This window comes from Squalius cephalus (genome assembly GCF_949319135.1).
Source record: "Squalius cephalus genome assembly, chromosome: 19".
NCBI lineage: Eukaryota > Metazoa > Chordata > Actinopteri > Cypriniformes > Leuciscidae > Squalius > Squalius cephalus.
In genome coordinates, this window is record NC_137140.1 from 19344410 (window position 1) to 19364939 (window position 20530).

The window sequence follows — 20530 nt, forward strand, 5'->3', positions numbered from 1 at the left end:
TGAAGGCGAAAGGGGGTCAAACACAGTATTAGTATGGTGTTCCTAATAATCCTTTAGGTGAGTGTATGTATAGACATAGACATACGTACACATGGTAATATACCACTGATTGTCAATTCAGATGTTCAAAGCTTGACGTTCTTTCACACCTCATGCTGATGCAGTAAAGGTAAATTAGGAGAGTGAAGAGTAAAGATCAGTAGGCAAACATCTGTTGTGAAGCTAAACAGTATTACAGTTTAAGTGAAACTGACTTCTGCAGGCCAGTCTGGGCATGTTTTTGCTGTATTTTCCGTGTCAATGATCAAACCACTCTGACAATAAATCACAAATAGCCACATGAAAAGGGTCATCATGGATAAGACTGATGCCTGTTTAAGTGTATGTGGTGTGAAAGCAGTTTTTAATTAGACATTTTTAGTAAAATATGAGTAAAAACCAGAATCAAAATACAGTCTGAATACAATAATATCCAGTGAGTGAAGTCAATGGGAAATCATTAGGAAATCTTTACCTTGAAATGGATCGGCTAAATCATAGAGAACACAAACACTGTGTAGTCTGTAAAGTACTAAATGTAAACTAAAAACTTTAGCAGTTATATTTATCAAATAATTCTGAAAATGTATCAATTTATAGATCAATACTAAGGTAGAATTTTAATTATAAGTATAAATTAGTAGACTGGAAATAGGTTTGAACATAGAGAATGCTTATTGTTTTCATAAATGGCTTTATACTGTTGATCACTAACTTATTTGTATATGGAATCTTTAATGAAATGGTTATTCTAACTTGAAAAATGCAAACATGAATGCTAAAGAAGCAATGCACATGTATTATTAATTGTATATGAATAACTCATCACATGTAATATACAAAAATCAATAGCAATAGCCTGAAAAAAGTTGTACAGATTGATCTTTTTATTCAAGAACAGAATATATTTTGTTTCATGTTGCATGTTTTAGTCCATTTCTCAAAGAATCGATACAAGTACACTTCTAGAACAGTCATTGCCCCGTGAGATTGCCACCCACAATTCATAGTAAATCTTAGACTAATTACATTACATTCTGAAACATTGAAGAGCTTGTGTGGGACAATTTGTACTTTTGTAGAATATCAGCATAAAAGAGAGAAAATAAATTATGAGGCTAAGTCACTGGGCAACAGACTGAGCTAATGTTTCAAAGTGCTTGTGCCTTTTTTTCCTCTCTGGAAATGATTTTGCGAAGCACTTTGGCTGGTTGCATCCCTTTTCCCACAAATATGTGATTTATATGTATTTGTATTTTCTGTTAGACTAATATAAAGCATAACATTGCCTAAAATATCAAGTAAACTAAAATGAATATATTAGATTGATTAATCAATACAGGAACAAAATGCCACTATCCTAAATAACTATTTGTCCCACAGCAATATTTAATCATCCAAAAAAAAAAAAAAAAAAAAAAAGATTTCAAAGATCAAGGGTAATTATAAATGAATCAGAATAGGTTCTTAAAAATGCAAAAGAAGTACAAAGAAACAATTACATATAACCTTCCACATCCTCAGTATTTCATTATGCTAATGTAGCAAAACAAAAGTCAGTAGGTCTTCAGACCAGCAAAGACATGTTCACAGATATGACTCTGCTCTTTCCCAGAGTTGCATCTCCGAGAAGAATCCCTCACAAAGCCCATAGCCGTGATCCAGGGAAATTGGGATGACTTGGACTTCCTCTTTAATCTCCCAGGGGTGCTGCTGATGCTGGTGAACCTGATCTGAGAACATTCCCTCATAATATTGCGGGTGGACCTGTACTTGCTGCTGGTGCTGTTGGTGAAAGTCCTCCATGTTGCATCCCATCATGCCGTTCGCCTCTAGGTAAGCACAAGCCTGCTCGTCCTCATTGCTGTAAACAGACCCGTGCTGGTTCTGTGAAGATAGCTCCATCTCGCACCCCAGAGAGCTCAGCGCTGTGTTGATATCCAAATCTTCAAACGTGCTGTCATTCCCACTAAGCACATCGTCGAAAACAGACGCCAGGTCAAAATCTCCTCTCAGTATGTCTGAGGTTTTGATGTCGGTGGTTAACAGAGGGCTTTTGGAGACTCTGGCCAGCTTGCTGCCTCGTTTGGAGTAGACTTGCTTGCGTTTGTTTCCCGGGACAGGTCCTTGGAAGTGGCCCATTCCCATTTGTTGGCCAGTCTGGTTGCACTGAGAGCCGTACGAGGAGCTGGGAGAGGATAACATTTTGCTCTGTCTCTGGGTATTGAAGTTTGTGGCAGGCATTCGCCGCCGTTTGAAAACGCCATTGACAAACATGTCAGCGTACTGCGGGTCGATTTGCCAAAAGCCTCCTTTTCCTGGCTCGTCTTTCTGCCTGGGCACTTTCATGAAGCACTTGTTTAGGGACAAGTTATGGCGGATTGAATTCTGAAAGAAAGGAGAAAAATCAGCAAGTTTTTCATATTTATTTATAGGTTTAACAGTACATCATGTCACAATATATCGCAATAAAAGAATTGCAACAATCCCTTGTGAAAATTAATCATGGCTTTATTATAGTAAAAGTAGTAACCATGTTTTTTTTGGGCTAATTGATTACCATTTGTATAACCACAGTTTTACCACAAATACCATGGTTAAACTATGGTAAGATCAGCAAAACCATGGTTAATTTGTGGTTACCACAGTTTAACTATAATAACCATGTTTTTTTCTCGATGTTTATCATGGATAGCAACCATATCTATTGCGCATAGTTCACCCAAAAATTAATTTTAGATATTTAATTTAGCATCAGATTTGGTAATGGAACATCAAAAATGGAGGACCAAGTAAGCACCAACTTATTCAAGTCCATTCCTGATGTAATACCAAATTAAATATTAGCTTTTTGTTAACTGTTTATCATATCTAAGAAGTAATAATTAAAGAAGAACTACCGTTTTAACTCTTTTGTTAAAAGTATTGAGAGAATATTGCATTGTGAGATCAGTATTGTGATTTGAAACGAATCGTGACATAAGTGACATAAATAATTATTCCTAGTTCGCGCTTTTATCCTTTGGTAATTATTTCATGTGCACTATAAAACATTATTTTTATGCAAATTAAATTAAGCTGTTTGAATGTAGAGCAACATTATGGTTTAGATTAGAATGTAGAACATAAATGCAATAACTTCCAGAGGCAGAAGAAGACAACGTGTAAAAAAGGCTCCTATAAAATCCCATTGTGCAACAGGTAGAGGTGTCCTGTTTCATTGGCTCACTGTGTGTGTGTGACAGAGACAAAGGGGGGAGGGGAATATTGTGTGTACAGGAGAAGAAATGCTGTGAATAAGGCTCTCTAGTAATGCAGCACGCCTAGATTCACATGATCAGTGGCTCCCTTAAGGATCCCTCATTATGGAAGAAGGCCTCAGGAAACCTATGCTTTTGGGTACAGTGTTCTCAGCTTTCATCATTAGTCACCCTTCCTTAACACATCTCAGACGAGTGCACAGGTCTGGCTATTTGCTATTTGGTTTAATGTTTTGATAGTGCTGTATTGACAGACTATGGTTGACAGACACCAGCTAATACTGTTAATTTGATTCTTGACTCTTATGAATTGGTCCTTTTGGGTGTATTAGATTCATACAGCGTGTGAGGGACGATTACCAAAAGAATGACTTTTGTGAGCTTGTTCTTTTTAGTGAGAATCAGAAAAATACAGAGCTGAGTGTATTCTGATTCCCTAACAAATGACTCTTATGAGTCGTTACTTTTTAGTGAATCAAAAACCTTGACATTGAATGAATTGGTCAGAGCGGTTATAGTGGATTAATTCGACTCCCTTTCTGAACCGTTTTGTTTGATTCCAAAAAAGTTTAAAAAGTAAACACTTCTTTAAAGAGGAGCTATTAAATTACTTTCTGATTTGTTGTCTGTTAAAATCTGAAAATCTTATTTAACAATAGTCTGAATAAGATTATTTCAGATTTTAATACAAAGAATGGCACTCATAGGCTACTAAAAATAATCGTTATGGGACCGTTAAAGGGACCGTTCACCCAAAAATGAAAATTCAGTCATCCTTTACTCAGCCTCAAGTTGTTCCAAACCTGTATGAATTTCTTTCCTCTGCTGAACACAAAAGGGAGATATTTTGAAGAATGTCAGTAACCAAAGAGTTGATGGACCCCATTGACTTCAATAGTACCCCCCCCCCCCCCACCCCCCTGAATGTAAGATGTGCACCTGTTGCACAAAAAAAGAGACAATTTTCTATCTCTCCTGTGAAAATCTAAAGATACTGAAGTTCAATGCAGAAAAAACATCAAGTGATTCTCAAAGATAAATGAACGATCGGTGAAATTACCTGCCAACTTGGCTCCGCGTATCTGTAGTAGCAGAAATTCTCAGTGATCCAGCTGTATATGGCTGACAGGGTGATTTTGGTTTTGTTACTAGCTTGCATTGCCATGCAAATCAGAGTGGCATATGAATAAGGTGGCTTCACGTGGCGGTTTGTTTTATAGTCGATCTCCTCCGAAGGATTTGTTTGCGCCGTTATGTAGTGTCCCGCTTGCTGGTGCGTGTATGAATTCGCCAAACTGCTGCTGGACGTTGTGGGATTCCCAGGTGTTTGTGGCATCCCTGTGGCGGCGGTATCTCCTGCAGGAGGGCTGGAGGGCGAGTCGGTGCCCCCCAGCTGGTTTTTGTGGTAGCAGAGGTGTTGCGGGTGGCAGCCGGAGCTGGGAGTCCTCTCGAAGTTGGCACTGAGGATGGAGAAGTTCTGCAGCCAGTGCAGACTGGTGAGACTGTCGTCAAAGTGAACAGAGCCGCTGACATTGTCCTGGTCCTCCGGATGAAGCATCATCCATCTCTCTTTGAATTTATTCGCCATCTCAGGACTCATTAACACTGGCATAGTGGACGCGACTTTATTTGGTGTTTCGAAGAAACAGTTTCTGTGAAGCACAGACACGTTGCTTGAGAATTCAAAAATAACGGCTGATAAAAACGTAACAGCAAAAAGTGAATTTTTTATAACGGTATAATCCACCACAGGGTTAGGCCAATTAAATCCCTCAAATGAAATGCCTACCTGCGAAATGAAAACACGTAGACTTCGTCGGTCTGTAGCGGTGAATGGATAGCCTATCTCTCAGTCCGTTAGATTCCGTCTGTTTGCCTTAGACTTAGAGCAACAAGTGCAGCAGATAAACGAACGCATCCACGAAATCGTACATGTCCTGATATCTACTGCGAAAAGCAGCATTTCAATCCTGTCTGAGAAAAAGCCATGTAGGATCAAATTTAGTGTCTCGTAAGCGAATGAATACGATAGAAATGAGATGCGGGCTTTGCACTCCGCCGTTTTGCCTGATTCTTAATAGCCCTTTAAATGTTGACGCCCTCTGATTGGCTGAGACCTCCAGAGTTGAACATGTCATTGTTCCTGCGCGAGGAGTGTATTCAACCACAGATCCGCGCGAAATGTGACAGGTGATCATTTATTGAATTATTATTATTTATTTATTTTTGACAGGTGATCATTTATTAAATCATTGTGATTTTAAACCTTGTGAATTGATAAATGTCTCTCGATTAAAATGTAGCCTCAGTCTGAACTGGTACATTTATAACTGTTTTTGCATTCTATATCCACTATTATCGCCTTTATTCTTTTTAAATCTGTTTGTTTTATCGCGAACTCAATTTTCCTCTTAACATTTCTCCATGCCAGGGGTAAGTCGTTAAAAAGTCGTTGGTTATATTATACACGCGCGCGCCAAGAGTAGTAGAAAGGCGCACAGATGAAAACAGTGACGCGCAACGAAAGGAGCGCGCCACTCATCCCGCCTGAGACCTGCCCTCTCTTCACAAAGTCCAGCTTACATACCACATTATCATAGAACCGTTTTCTCAGCACGCCTACACAAAGTTGGGCGCTGTATTTGGGTATAAATACACCTAAAAAACTTTAGGTGACAGGAGAAACTACACTAAATGACGTTTCGTATGACTAAATGAGCGAGCGTATTACTAATAGTGAATACACTGCCATCACCTGGCTAAACATGGTCTCTACAATACATTAAGCTTAGCTATTCATCTATTTATCCATCCATCTATCTATCTGCCTAATTAGTAATTAAGATATGCTTCATTTTTAATATTTCTTGGATGTAGCTATTGGAATTAGGGTTTGTGCCAGAACAGCAGGATCATGAAAAAAAACCCACATAATTTATACCTTAAAATAACCACAGTGACTCATATTAATGCACAACACTTTATGATAAAACGATTTGACTACATACAAATATACATAACTTTTAAAGGTGCCTGACATAGATAAGCAGCAGTGAATTCACTAAAAAGCATCAGATATGTCACTGTAAATGATGGCAGATCCCTCTATAAACTACTCATTAAAGCTTCAAAAAGTGCTACAGCTTCCCACTTTGTATGTTTCAACGGGAGGACGAAGGGACAGCCAACACAGTACTGTAAGGCACAAAACAAATATATAAGATACAGACATAGATGATTACTTCAACTGGGTAACTGATCATACTATGCGTCAGTATCAGACTGCAATCTGATGCACTTAGTGTTCATTTGCTGATTACAGAAAACAATAAAAACGTATCAAGTACACAGTCATAAAACACCATGAAGCTGCATACTTCAAGAAAGCTGGGTATCCATTAAAGGAAATCAAAAAGTTTTGAACTCTCACAGCATAAGATATGACGGCCCTATAAACGTCTTTTCTTTATAAAGTTTTCTAGAAGCTAGTGCGTTAAACTCCTGTGTAATGTTTCTACTTCACAGAGAAATGTCTTGGACTCTTCAACATAAGACTTTGATAGTGATAAAAAGTAATCGTCTGAATTGGTGTGTTGGATTGGGAACAGATTGAATAGCGTAGAGGAGATGGAGACAGCGGGTTGATGAAACTGGCACAGCAGGGGGCGTTTATGAAGCGAGACGCTCATCTTCCATGCGGAGGGTGCTGGGGAGGCAGAGCAGAGGCTGACTGGAGCTGCTGGTGCTCTGACTCTTCAGGCTTTCTATGGACTCTGATGACCCTGAGGAAGGGTGAAGACAGGAGGCGTGAGAATGAGCAGACAATCTTTTGGAAACACTTGATTACAATTACTTTTCTCATGAAAACCTTTTGATTTTAAAAGTGCTTATGGTTGAAATTAGTTTTATCGGTACAAATGAGTTCTTTACAACGGATTTAAAAGGGATGAGTTGGGGCAGATCGTGTAGAAGTGTGTTTAATAGATGGACACTTAGGGTGTGTTCACACTTGTAGTTCGGTTCTCTTGCTCCGGAACAAAAAAGAAAACCTAACCGAACCTTAAGATACAAAACAAATAAACGAACAAAAATAAAATGGCTTTTATGATATTTTGCAACAGAACTTAACGTACATCCAAGACAATGCTGTGTGCTGGGCTAAATGTGTCAATGAATGTGCGTACGTATGATGGTATTTTTACCAGCTGAGGACTCGCGAAGAGCTTCGAAAACATAAAGAGGTCAAACCAGCGGTAGGATTTCCTGCAAGAAGATCTGGAGCGAGGAGACGCGGTACTGATGCCTGTACTGAACTGTGATGGGCAACATTGTGACTATGATGAGAAAAAACAGGTGTGCTCGAGCATTCTGTCTTTTTTAGGGTTGCATCTTGTGACATCACATCCTGTCTTTGGTCCGTGTTCTGTTCATATTTCAGTCGAACCGCTCTAGAGTTTGTTTGAAAATGGACTGAGACCTTTTCAGGGATCAAATGAACCGCAATAACAGAACAATTACGGCAAGTGTAAACACACCCTTACAAAACCATGTCTACATAGATCCATGGTTTTATTGAGTCTACTATTAATTCTAAAATGTGAAAAAGTAAAGTATGAAAGGTGTGTCCAAACTTTTCTAAATGTGACTTATGAATAAATTATGAACTGACTCTTACAAAGTGACTGGCAGAAGAAAAAAAAAGGAAACCAACAGTGAATTATTCATTGATGACCTACCAGAGTCAACATTCCTCTACAGCAGTGGACCATGACTCAGACGCTATGTGTGTTAAGAGCAAAGCCGAGTTAGAGTAAGAAAGAGAGAGAGTTAAGAGACAGCACAGCATTAGACATGCAGACACACAGTATAAGTACAGAAGCCCGTTTATGCCACATAAAGGGGTAAACAAATCATGCTTTGGTAAATCATAATCAAAATTATGAGATACTAAGTAATTGTGAGATTTATGAGATAGAAAGTCTAAATTAATGATATAAAAAGTCAATGGTGACAATTTTTTTGTCATAACTGACTGTCAATTTACCTTTCAACTTCAGTAATAATTTCCATTATTTCATAACTTAATTTTACCTTCTCATAATGATGACTTAGTATTTCATGATTTAGATATTTTACTAAAGCTGCTTTTTCCTTATGTGGTAAAAATGGACTTCCATAGCACCAGAGATATTCTTCTTCATTACATGTAAAATTACTAGGGGTATCATGAAAAGTGATGCCTTAAAGGGTTAGTTCACCCAAAAATGAAAATTCTGTCAGTAATTACTCACCCTCATGTTGTTCCAACCCCGTAAGACTTTCGTTCATCTTCGCAACACAAATTAAGATATTTTTGATGAAATCTGAGAGCTGGCTCACTTCTTCATGGGCTGCTAGGTAATTGCATGTTAGTAAAGACATCGTTAAAATAGTCCAAGTGACTACAGTGGCTCAAGCTTAAGTTTATCAAGCGACGAGAATACTTTTTGTGCGCAAAACCCCCCGAAAATAACTTTATTCAACTATTTATTTTCTTCTGTGTGGGCCTCTGATGTGAGTTCACGAGAGCGCCACGACGCATGCGTGAGAACTGACAAGATGACACAGATGGATCTCGATGTAGTGTTTACAAAGGTTCTAAAGTGTGCATTTCCTGGATGTCCGAATCGTGAGAAACCGACGAGAAAACATAAAAGTGCCAAAGAATGGCTTACCTTTCACACTTTCCCATCAAATGATCGTGAGCGTCATCTTGTCAGTTCTCGCGCATGCGTCGTGGTGCTCTCGTGAACTCACGTCAGAGGCCCACACAGAAGAAAATGAATAGTTGAATAAAGTTGTTATTTTCGGGGGGTTTTGCGCACAAAAAGTATTCTCGTCGCTTGATAAACTTAAGCTTGAGCCACTGTAGTCGCTTGGACTATTTTAACGATGTCTTAACTAACTTTTCTGGGCCGGCAGAATGAAATTACATAGCCTATGAAGAAGTGAGCCAGCTCTCAGATTTAATCAAAAATATCTTAATTTGTGTTCTGAAGATAAACGAAAGTCTTACGGGGTTGGAACAACATGAGAGTGAGAAATTACTGACAGAATTTTTATTTTTGGGTGAACTAACCCTTTAAGAAGAAAATTTCAAAGCATTTATTAACTTAATGTGGTTTAAATAACTACAATTAAATTCAAATACTAAAATAATAAACAAAAATGATTCATTCTTATTGAAAATGCAAACACTGCGTTCTGTTTCAAATATTATTCCATTATGTGGTTAATTACCCCTCCAGTTACATTTGTGTATGAAACATATTTTTAAACCATTTATTTTAAATTAAAATGACCTATTAGAACTGATAACATTTCAGATTTCATGATTTTACATCAAGAATCACAAACAGTCAGAGGAAATATTTACAACCCTATTGAGTACATCTTAAAATCCCCCTGTGGCGAAAAGTTTTTAATGTTTTTTATACGTCTATGTGGTGTTTTTAATTTGCTTTAAGACAAACCATGTGCAAATTCATAAGTCAACAAACATCACTGCAGAGTATTTTCTCTTTAAAACTGCAGTGATCTACAGTGGGGGAAATAATTATTTGATCCCCTGCTGATTTTGTAAGCTCGCCCACTTACAAAGAAATGAAGGGTCTATCATTTTTATGGTAGGTTTATTTTAACAGATGGAAACAGAATAATCAACCAAAAAATCTAGAAAAACACATTATATAAAGGTTGTAAATTGATTAGCATTTGATCGAGTGAAATAATGATCCCCAAGCAACCAGCAAGAATTCTGCCTCCCACAGATTGGTTATGTGCCCACGTGAAACACAGATTAGTCCTGTCACTTTTAGAAAGTACTCCTAATGTCAGTGGACACCTGTCCACAGAATCTGTATCTTCCATTCCAACCTCTCCACCACCATGTTCAACACCAAAGAGCTGTCAAACATCAGGGACCAGATTGTAGATCTTCACAAGGCTCGAATGGGCTAATACGACCATGAGCAAGAAGCTTGGAGAGAAGGAGACTTGTTGGTGTGATTATTCAGAAATGGAAGAAATACTAAATGAAAAATCAATCGCCCTTGTAGCGTCTGTAGCTCCATGCAAGATCTCACCTCACGAGGTAAGGATGATCATGAGAAAGGTGAGGGATCAGCCCAGAACTACACAGGAAGAGCTTGTTAATGCTGGTCCCCCTGCACATGTACAAGCCCGTCTGACGTTTGCCAATGAACATCTAATGATTCAGAGAAGGCTTGGGAGAAATTGCTGTGGTCAGAGACCAAAATCAAGCTCTTTGGTATCAACTCAACTCGTCATGTTTGGAGGAAGAGAAATGCTGACTATGACCCCAAGAACAGAAATGCTGACTATGACCCCAAGAACACCATCCCTACAGTCAAGCACGGAGGTGGAAACATTATGCTTTTGGGCTGTTCTCTGCTAAGGGTACAGGAAGACTTCACTGTATCGAGGGGCTGATGGACAGGGCCATGTACCGTAAAATCTTTTTTTTTTTTTTACGGTACGAGAACCTCCTTCCTTCAGCCAGAACACTAAAGATGGTTCGTGGCATCCAGCATGACAATGACCCAGAACATACCACCAAGACAACAAAGGAGTGGCTCAAGAAGAAGCACATTAAGGTCATGGAGTGGCTTAGCCAGTCTCCAGACCTTAATCCTATAGAAAATCTGTGGAGGGAGCCGAAACTTTGAGTTGCAAAGCGACAGCCAAGAAACCTTAAGGATTTAGAGAGTATCTGTAAAGTACTAAGGCATGTTTTGCTTGGGGATCAAATACTTATTTCACTCACTGAAATTCAAATCAATTTATAACCTTTATATAATGTGTTTTTTCTGGATTTTTTGGTTGATATTCTGTCTCTATCCATTAAAATAAACCTAGCATAAAAATTATAGACCCTTCATTTCTTTGAAAGTGGGCGAACTTACAAAATCAGCAGGGGATCAAATAATTATTTCCGGTATATTTATCTGTTAATATGACAAAATCGGGTAGATTAAGCAATATAGCAGGTGAATTATGTACATGATGTTTATTATGATAATATGATGAACTATATGCCTTTCTCTACTGACGTTCTATGATGTTCAAAGCTTTTCTACGATGCTGATGGTTAGAAGGCAGCTGTCTGACTCTGAGGTACGAATGGGAACATGGTTTGTGTGATTTATTTTTTTTTTACAGGAAAAAAACTTTTAAATATGTCATTTTGGTGATTATAGATGCGTTTTAAGGGATAAAGTTATTGACTACAGGGGAACTTTAAGTAATTCACTTGAGAAATTGCTAGTGTGTAGAAGGCAAGTAGATACTGTAAGAGAACAGTAAAAATGCATTTCAAGAGATGCTTTACTGGGTAAAAATTGCTGGGCAAAGCAGCAGCAATAATAGAGAAGGTTCACACAGCACAGCATTAGTTCTGCCAAACATGCTAAAAAAACCTGCTTCTCCAACTTTGCTCTTTTGCATTTTCTCAAAGTCAACACTACAAGTGTTTATCAGAGCATGAAAGTAGACTCAAGGAACTATTCCTATAATATGAGTTTTGGCAGACTAAATCAGAGTTGTCAATGAGGATTGTGGAGTACGGAGTGTGTGTTAGTGGCTCACCAGGCAGGGCCAGATCTGCTGAGGGGTCACTTTCTGTCCGGCTCAGGCTGCTGCGCTCACTGTGGCAGTCCTGTAGAATTTCACTCACAGACACCCCCAGTGATCTGCTGTCTGAACCTGCAAACATGACATGATTAACATGGTTTCTTCTCCAACACCAAAGCCTGACAAGCCTCAGTCAGAATGTTCATATTATATATCATACAGTATATATTATATAGTATATTTTATTTGTATTGCCGCATTACCGTTGCCCATGTTATTTGAGGGCTTGCAGTACTGACGTGAAATGCTTTATTTTAATACAGATTTGCACATCGAGTTTGCTTACCTGAATTTGGGAAACCAGGATTGGTGGCCACACCCTCTCCTGTGGCCTTTTAGGAAATAAAATAAATGAGCGGTTTGTATAGGTTATGGGAAATGATATACTAACACAACACTAGTTTGCATTTTTTTATCAGTCAGATGTCACCAGTTAAATAAAACCAACAGATCTATGCAAAACTAATCCATGATCAGCATTCCATGATCAGCTCATTGAAGTCACACACATACGCAACAAATGTTTACAGGAAATAAATTTTTAAAGAAACCATTGTACAGTGTTTATGTCACAGACCCTCAGATAGGTCATTTTAATACCAAGAGTATGAAAACTATGTTCGTAAAATATAGTAGTTCCTCCTTGCCATTCCTATTGAATAAAAGCCATTAGCTCAATGGCTTACACTTTATTTTAAGGTGACGTTGTTATAGTGTAATCACAAAGCACTGAGTAATATTAATTAACTACATGTACTTACTGTAGGGTTAGGGCTTGGTTTAGGGTTAGTTGCTTACTATGCGTTAGTTCATGTAACGTGTAACTACTGTACGTCACCTTAAAATAAAGTGTTACCATTTACTGGCTTGTCAGAGGGCATCAGTGTCTGACCTCAGTGGGACTGAGACTGCAAGGCAGAACAGACTGAGGCTGGGTATCAGAGAGTTCTGACATTCTCTCCTCATCTTCCTCCTCCTGTATGGGGGATGAGGGAGAACGTGTAGACCTGGAAACATCACACATACAGTATCACTAGAAAGAAAAAAAAACATTACTTGAGCATTTTCAGAGACTATTTTCACAATAGTGACTTACCCGTCTGGTGACTTGCTACCTTTGCCCTTCATTGATGCGGGATCTGCGTTTTGCTGCCGCCCAGTCAGGTTGAGGGGATCTCCCATCTCCCCCGAAAATTGGATCTCCTCATAGAGAGGTGCTGATGGGATGGAAGGGGACATGGGTTGCACCCCATTCAGGGCTTCAAGCAGGGAGATGGGCTCATAGCCGGGAGGGATGTTGTCGGCATTCTGAGATTCAATAAGAAAGTAAACTTCAGACTTATTTCCATACATAATTAAAACGATTTAGTGCTTTTATTTTTTTAAGAGTGAAGTTTGTCTGGCAACATACACCTCACCTACCAGCTTGGGGTCAGTAAGTTTTTATTTTATTTCAGAAATGAATACTTTTATTATATAAATTGTACATTAAATAAGTTGATCAATAGTGACAGTAAAGACAATTTTATTTTATTTTTATTTCAGATTAATACTGTTGTACTTTCTATTAATCAAAGAATCCTGAAAAAGCACAAAAACATTAAGCAGCACAAATGTTTTCAGCACTGATAAGTGTTTTTGAGCAGCAAATCAGCATATTAGAATGATTTCTGAAGGATCATGTGACTGAAGACTGGAGTGATTATGCTGAAAATTCTGCGTTGCCATCAGTAATAAATTACATTTTAAAAATATATTAAAACAAATTATAATAACATTTCACAATATAACTGTTTTTCCTGTATTTCTGATCAAATAAATGCAGACCTGGTGAGCATAAGAGACTTCTTTTAAAAAAACATTTTAAAAAATCTTACCGACCCCAAACATTTGAACGGTGGTTTAAGTGTCGGCATATGCCAAAAAAGGGAAACCAAATTTGTCCAATATACTGGTTTATGTGCCACTGAAACCTAAAACACCTGAAATTCCACTGGACAAAATCAATACTTCTGTAGCAACGCAGTTAAAATGGATCCATCAAGTATTAATAATTTGAGTACAGGATGAAATATGATTGTGAATTTTACCGAATGCTCAGTATGGTCAGAGCTTTGGGACAGCACTGGGCTAAAGGAAACCGGGGAAAGAGCGGCGGCTGTTTTCTTCCTCACGGCTCGGATCTGGAGCAGGGCTCTGAATGCTGGGGCAGTGACAGCAGAAAGGAAGGTCATGTGGGGGGAAAAAGGACACAAATGCAGTGTGCATAAACAAACACAGGTGCTGCATCTTCACATAGACATGCTTAAGTGTTACCGGATTCATTTGGCTACAAAAAGGGGGTAAATATTTGCACAGCTGGTCTAACTGTTAAAGCAAAATCAGTGCACATTCTCTCAGTGCAGAAGTTCTATAGAGCAGCAACATTCTTTACACAAGTAAACAAACGCTTGACCAAGTCACAGCAGTCCTGTTATATATAGTTTCTTATTAGCATGTTTCTGCTTAAATTATATAGCAAGAATAGGTGTTATTTTTAACTTTTCCTCACTCTATAACTTCACATAAGAAAAGCCCCATAATACTAAACCTAATAATCATTATTACATGACAACCCCAGCAGATGGCACCGTTCTTCAACGGTCACATGATCTGCACTGCATGCGAGATCAATGATGCACTAGGCAAGGGACTGACTATTCATTTCTAAAAAGAACAATGAAAAGGGGAATAAAGGCACAATGGTAAATCAGTCCATATCAGATTAAAAAAATAATCACTCAGCCTTTTATCTTTATGGCCATACCCACTTTAAAGGTTCGACTCATTTAGTGGAACAAATCTGAATAATAATGGGGGAACAATAAAGGAAGCTCAGGCATTGATTAATGAGCACTTACGCAGTCTGCAGATAGGGCAGTTGTTGGCCTGGTAACGCAGTGTGTCAGCACAGGCATTGCACAGACACAGGTGCCTGCAAGGGAGAATCAGTGTGTCACGCAGGTCTGATAAACAAACCACACACTCACTGCTGTTGTCACTGTTCTCATCCTCTGTGGACTGAAGAGAGGAGACAAAGAAAACATAGTAAAATAGTACATGAAATCAGACACAGGAAATGGCAGGATGGATATTGTATTACCAGGAACCAGTCAGGCACATCATCTCATTTGCCCTAAATTCTCTGGCGTAGTGACATGATTTACCTTTGTCTCCAGATTGTTCCGGTTTTCAATGCCGTAAATCTCCTGCAGCAGATAGCTCACACGGTCCACCTAAAAGATGAGCATGTGATACGCAAGTGAAATGCAGATTACTGGCTGGGGAAACACCACATCACCGATCAAAATGATCATTATCTTTTTCATGAAGTGACATGGCCTGATTACTGCTTCCACATATGTGGCGTGGATAAGAATAAATGAGTAAATGAATTCAAGCTTTCAATCTGTCTGCTTAATGAGGGATCCAATTAAAAAACACAATCATACAGCCACAAACACAGACATATTGGAAAGTGAGATTGTTCTGTAGCTACAAGGCACAAATATCACACCCTTACATTTAATAATTAGAAATATGAGCTGCCAAAATACTTACGATTTGCTTCTGTTTCAAAGGCTTCACTGAGAAACTGCCATCAACATGCTGTAAATGAGGGAATACATATTAGTATTAGTATAATAAAAACAACAGAACAAGCTGGCAAGAAAAAAAAAAGAAGAAAAAAAAAAAAGTTGTGCACCAAGAGAGTGAGAGATCAAAATTAATCTTTTATCTTATCTTATTGGGAGATGGCTAATTAAGAAATCTGTGCATATTTCCATTAATAATATTAGTATTGTTCGGAAAAATAATGTTTTTCACCTTAGACAACATTTAACATCATATTTACATCAGAAAAGTGATTAAAATTAAGCAAAGTTGAATCAAATCTCTTCGAATGAAGTTAATAGTTCTTAAAGGGATAGTTCACCCAAAAATGAAAATTCTGTCATTAATGACTCACCCTCATGTCGTTCCAAGCCCGTAAGACCTCCGTTCATCTTCGGAACACAGTTTAAGATATTTTAGATTTAGTCCGAGAGCTTTCTGTCCCTCCATTGAAAATGTACGTACGGTATACTGTCCATGTCCAGAAAAGGTAATACAGACATCATCAAAGTAGTCCAAGTGACTACAGTGGCTCAATCTTAAGTTTATAAAGCGACGAGAATACTTTTTGTGCGCAAAAACAAACAAAAATAACAACTTTATTCCACTATTCATTTCCTTCTCTCTGGGCCTCGAGTTAGTTCACGTAGTATAACTGCGTAGCGCATCTGGGTTGTACATCACATGCATCACACACATGACCAGCGTCGGCCAATAGTGAGGCTACATGTGACGTACAACACAGATGCGCTGCGCAGTTATAGTACATGAAAAGACTCGAGGCCAGTATACCGTACATACATTTTCAATGGAGGGACAGAAAGCTCTCGGACTAAATCTAAAATATCTTAAACTGTGTTCTGAAGATGAACGAAAGTCTTACGGGCTTGAAACGACATGAGGGTGAGTCATTAATGTCAGAATTTTCATTTTTGGGTGAACTAACCCTTTAAATCTGTGAAGACAGATTAATGCACTACTTTTAAACAGCTCTTCATATTTTAGTCTGACTATGCCGTGTTAATAAAAACGTCTGAAACTTTGTCTGATGTACTATGGGAACTTTTGTTCTATGCAATAAATCTAAATAAATGATGTTGATTCAGTCTACTTTTATTTTGTACATTGGCTACAAAGCATTTTCCAGGGTTCCACAACTCCTTTTGATCAATTAACTTTTGACCATGACTTTCAAGATTTTATACATTTACATGACTTTTTCCAGGCCTAAAGAAGAATCACAATTTTAAAATTCCATGAGTCCAGGGTTGAGATTCATGAATCTCAAACTGACTCCATAAAAGTCTGCCTGGTTAATGACTTACTCAATATTATAAAACATGACCGAATGCTTGCGAGCTTTCAGACCAGCTGACATTCTTGAGCAGAAAACAAATCCCAAGAAATACACACCCTTTCAAAAGCTGCCAAAAGAACATGTGCATGCCCGGTAACATCTGTAACAGAAAATAAAATGAGAGACAACAGTGAGTAATGATATTACATAATTATAACTGATTTTATTTTATGAGCAACATTTTTCACCAACCATCTCCATCATCCACTATTGCTTGGATCACCAAAGGGAAAACGCCTTTGTCCAGATCAAAGTTCAGCTACAGATAAATATGAATGTTTAATTCTAAAAATTCATGACACACCTAACTATTCACAATTGTTTTTTTTGTTTTTTAAACATAGTTCTTTTAAAATCAATACAGCAGAAAGGCCTTGATGAGATGGTACTGATGCAAATGAGTCTCTACAAAAACAATCACCTCTTCAGGCTTCCATTTGGTGAAATCAATCTTGAAGGATGGCAGACAAAATTGCTGATTAATCCCTCTCTTATAATGGACCGTCTCAGACACCATTGAAGGGCTCTTGGGGCTGTATCTTTAAAAAGAAAATTGTAGTGATTATCACCAACAAGTCTGAGCATAACTGAGGGTATCAGGTACTAGTAATGTACATTTCAAACATGGTGACCAATGTAAACTTATGTTGTTTTCAGAGATGAGAGACCCAGAGATGATTTTTTTTTTTCCGAGAATGTTAATGTTATGGCATTGGATTAAAACGTATTGACTTCGCTCACACAGGGTATAACTACTTCCCAAAATGTTTGGATAATTTTTGTACTTTTTTTTTGCACAATTTTGAGCAACAATTTTGAGTGTTACAGGCTTTTTTTTCCACAGAGATTAACTTTATCCTCATATCAATGAAGCCTGCAATCAATCAGTTACAAAAATAAATACAAAACATGTTCTTACTGAAAGAAAATAAGTTGACAAAAACATTGAATGCAATATTTGGTGATAATATAGCATAATGAGTGACTTAAAAGCAATTTTTAAAAGGCTGGTCATTTTTGGCCAAAGGTGTTAACAGTGTATGGGTTAATCTTTTGTATTTAGACCAAGGAGAAAAAGATTGGTCAAACGATTTTGAATTTAGACCAAGTGCCACTGTTTTCAAGAAAGCTGCTGTCTAGATGCCAATGGGTTAGGCAATGTTTCTTTGGGATCAAATGGCTTAAATGGGACTTTAAAGCAACTGAGGCTATCAATCACAAGACACTCAAGTTTCTACATATCATCTAATTTTTTTTCCCTGTAAGAAATTCACTTAGCTACAAAAGTGAGCACAACAGACTCGCTGATTTAGCATCATTCTGCAGAAACTTTACACAATGGAAACTTACATTGCCATCCCATTGGCAAACTCCTCAAAGGCTTGACAGTATAATGTAATAGCCACTCTGGCATCAGTATCAAAGCAGAATTCAACACTGTAAAGGACCTTGGGGTCGCCTGTGTCCTCTGGTGTGCTGTCAGAATCATCCTTATACCTGCAAAATTAGAAAAGCAATTAAGTTTGTTGTCACGGCTCTCTTATTTCAGTAAATACTCTACATTGTGATGTCACCAACAACCCCTTCAAGCCATGACTATATTCACAATAAACCTGACAAGACGTAAAGAATCCTTCCTGATGTTCACCAAACTCCTTAGCGTCTTGACAGGCTCATGTGGTGCTGGAGTCACATAGGGAAACTGTGGAAAATAGGACAAAAACTCATGTGTGAGGATGACAAAGTGTCAGACTCTTGAAAGGTTTGAGGCGGAGGTTTCATTTGGTCACCTGCACAGGTCTGTTGCCAAGGAAATTCAAATCCATATTTTCCCCAAAAAGATATCCCTCTGGATGGGGTGTGTCAAACTTTTCTCCACCCATGAAAAAATGACTGGTGAAATAATTTCCTGCAATAAAGACATTAAGGAGATTATTATCTAGGATGGATGTGGCCACTAGAAAGAGTTGACATTCAATTAAATTAGTATATTTTCTCTACACACATTAGATAATAGTCAAACACTGCCAAAGTATATTTCAAAAGCAGAAAACATGAGACATACAGAAAATAAATGTAAAAGTACAAAATGTAACAAACATAAAGATGGTAACGGTCTATGAGTGACAACAAGAATAGTAAGATACAAACCATATACACTTTGTAATGAAGCTAACGTTTGTTAACATTTTACTTAAGTGACATTTTACCTGATTTTGGGGGATATCTGTACGCTGAGTTGGCTTGAATATCGATGTCTTCAACTCCAGCAATCCTTCGACTCAGTATTGAACCCATGTTTAAGTGTAAATGGCTGTTGAAGACTGCTATATGAAGATAAAATAAGGTTTATTTTGGACAGTTAGCTGGAAACCGTTTGCTCCCTCCGCTATGGAAACATTCCCATCTCTGGCGATAAAAAGAGCTGCGAACAAAAGATATCAACTTCCGTATTACGTTATAGCTCTTCTGATAAATCAGACTGACTTAATGTAAAATCTGTTAACTCGCAAGTAGACGTCAAATTATCGACGTTTCAACGGTGAACAAAATAAAAACAAAAACAAGACTATAGGAAAAAACTGTCTGAAGAACCCATATTCTCGCGAGATGGGATTTTCCCGAGAGCAAAGGATATTGGGATATGTTGTACCTGTCTGCCGTCCATCGTAGTCTCAGCCTGGTCTCAGCTCAGATATGCACGCCACAAAAGAAACATTAATTCGACACTAATGCCCTTTTAATTTCCTGTTAAGTACATTCACTGAGTTATGTTTTTGATTCACGTGATAGTTTTTAAATTCAAATGCCAGTGCTGCAAATGGTAATTTCGCCTTTTGTCTAAAATCTTATTTTATAACACCTAAACTTATTTCATGGATGGAGCGTGCCGAGCACAATTGAATTTGTATATATTTTGTTTATTCAGTATTTGTGTTGAAGATGCGTGTTTGTGTGTGTGTGTTTTTTGTTTTTTTTCTCAGTCATATAATTTTGTCAAGCGGTCACGCGCTGTTATTAAAAGTAAAAGCAACGTCATGTAAAAGTTGTCGTCATATGCTTACTATTAACAGTACAAAGGACTGTGCCCAAGTACATCAGATGGTCTTCTATAAAGATGCAAGTGATTTAATTGGTGTTGGAAGATTTATTTACCATATTTGGGAAAGTAGTGGCATAGCTCGAATGGGAATTGGACGGGAGCGACCGTCATTCATAAATTCTGCCTTCTAGAACTTAACAAACAAAGCGTTGCATGCCGGGATATGGAGTTTTGGTGTTTAAAGAGCAACTTAAACACGCACTATTATCCTGGTCGTGTAGTTCATATATGCATTTTTTCTCTGTTTAACAATGAATGATTTAACTTTGTATAATCAAAATCGTAATCATCTATCTCGAGCGCTTCAACACACACGTCAAACGAATGCAGTATCATCAGAAACACAACAAACGTGGAATCCTTACGCCTACAATTCCCATGACCTCCGCCCCTCTCTGATTGGCTGCTTCACGCTGTCAATCATCT

The 20530-nt window shown here is 38.0% G+C and overlaps 2 protein-coding genes across 3 annotated transcripts; both read right to left on the reverse strand.

Annotated features, from left to right (window-relative positions):
- Positions 1-1563: 1563 nt before the first annotated feature.
- foxj1b (forkhead box J1b) lies at positions 1564-5365 on the reverse strand. Its single transcript, XM_079852134.1, has 3 exons — positions 5089-5365; positions 4360-4951; positions 1564-2427 (listed from the first exon to the last, which is right to left on the reverse strand). Exons 2-3 carry the CDS (start codon positions 4909-4911, stop codon positions 1627-1629), a joined length of 1353 nt encoding a protein of 450 aa, XP_079708260.1. The 5' UTR covers positions 4912-4951; positions 5089-5365; the 3' UTR covers positions 1564-1626.
- Positions 5366-6265: 900 nt separating this feature from the next.
- Positions 6266-19630, reverse strand: mgrn1a (mahogunin, ring finger 1a). Of its 2 annotated transcripts, XM_079851349.1 has the most exons (17): positions 19212-19630; positions 18792-18910; positions 18615-18703; positions 18352-18498; positions 17423-17540; positions 17194-17260; positions 17058-17101; positions 15591-15638; positions 15197-15265; positions 14891-15050; positions 14081-14193; positions 13087-13298; positions 12883-12997; positions 12277-12322; positions 11946-12062; positions 8036-8078; positions 6266-7081 (listed from the first exon to the last, which is right to left on the reverse strand). In XM_079851349.1, exons 1-16 carry the CDS (start codon positions 19297-19299, stop codon positions 8041-8043), a joined length of 1590 nt encoding a protein of 529 aa, XP_079707475.1. In that variant the 5' UTR covers positions 19300-19630; the 3' UTR covers positions 6266-7081; positions 8036-8040. The 2 variants fall into 2 exon arrangements, with proteins under 2 accessions (XP_079707475.1, XP_079707474.1); XM_079851348.1 differs by lacking the exon at positions 8036-8078.
- Between the last annotated feature and the right edge of the window lie 900 nt (positions 19631-20530).

Bases quoted from the DNA above. Each gene is read 5' to 3' on its own strand.
- mgrn1a (XM_079851348.1), bottom strand. From the start codon at position 19,299: ATGGGTTCAATACTGAGTCGAAGGATTGCTGGAGTTGAAGACATCGAT. The intron at 18,499-18,614 runs GTTTATTGTGAA...CTAATTTTGCAG, and splicing joins GATTCTTTACGTCTTGTCAG to GTATAAGGATGATTCTGACA. The intron at 12,998-13,086 runs GTAAGTCACTAT...TGATGTTTCCAG, and splicing joins GGTAGCAAGTCACCAGACGG to GTCTACACGTTCTCCCTCAT.
- foxj1b (XM_079852134.1), bottom strand. From the start codon at position 4,911: ATGCCAGTGTTAATGAGTCCTGAGATGGCGAATAAATTCAAAGAGAGA. The intron at 2,428-4,359 runs GTAATTTCACCG...CCTTTCTTTCAG, and splicing joins ACGCGGAGCCAAGTTGGCAG to AATTCAATCCGCCATAACTT.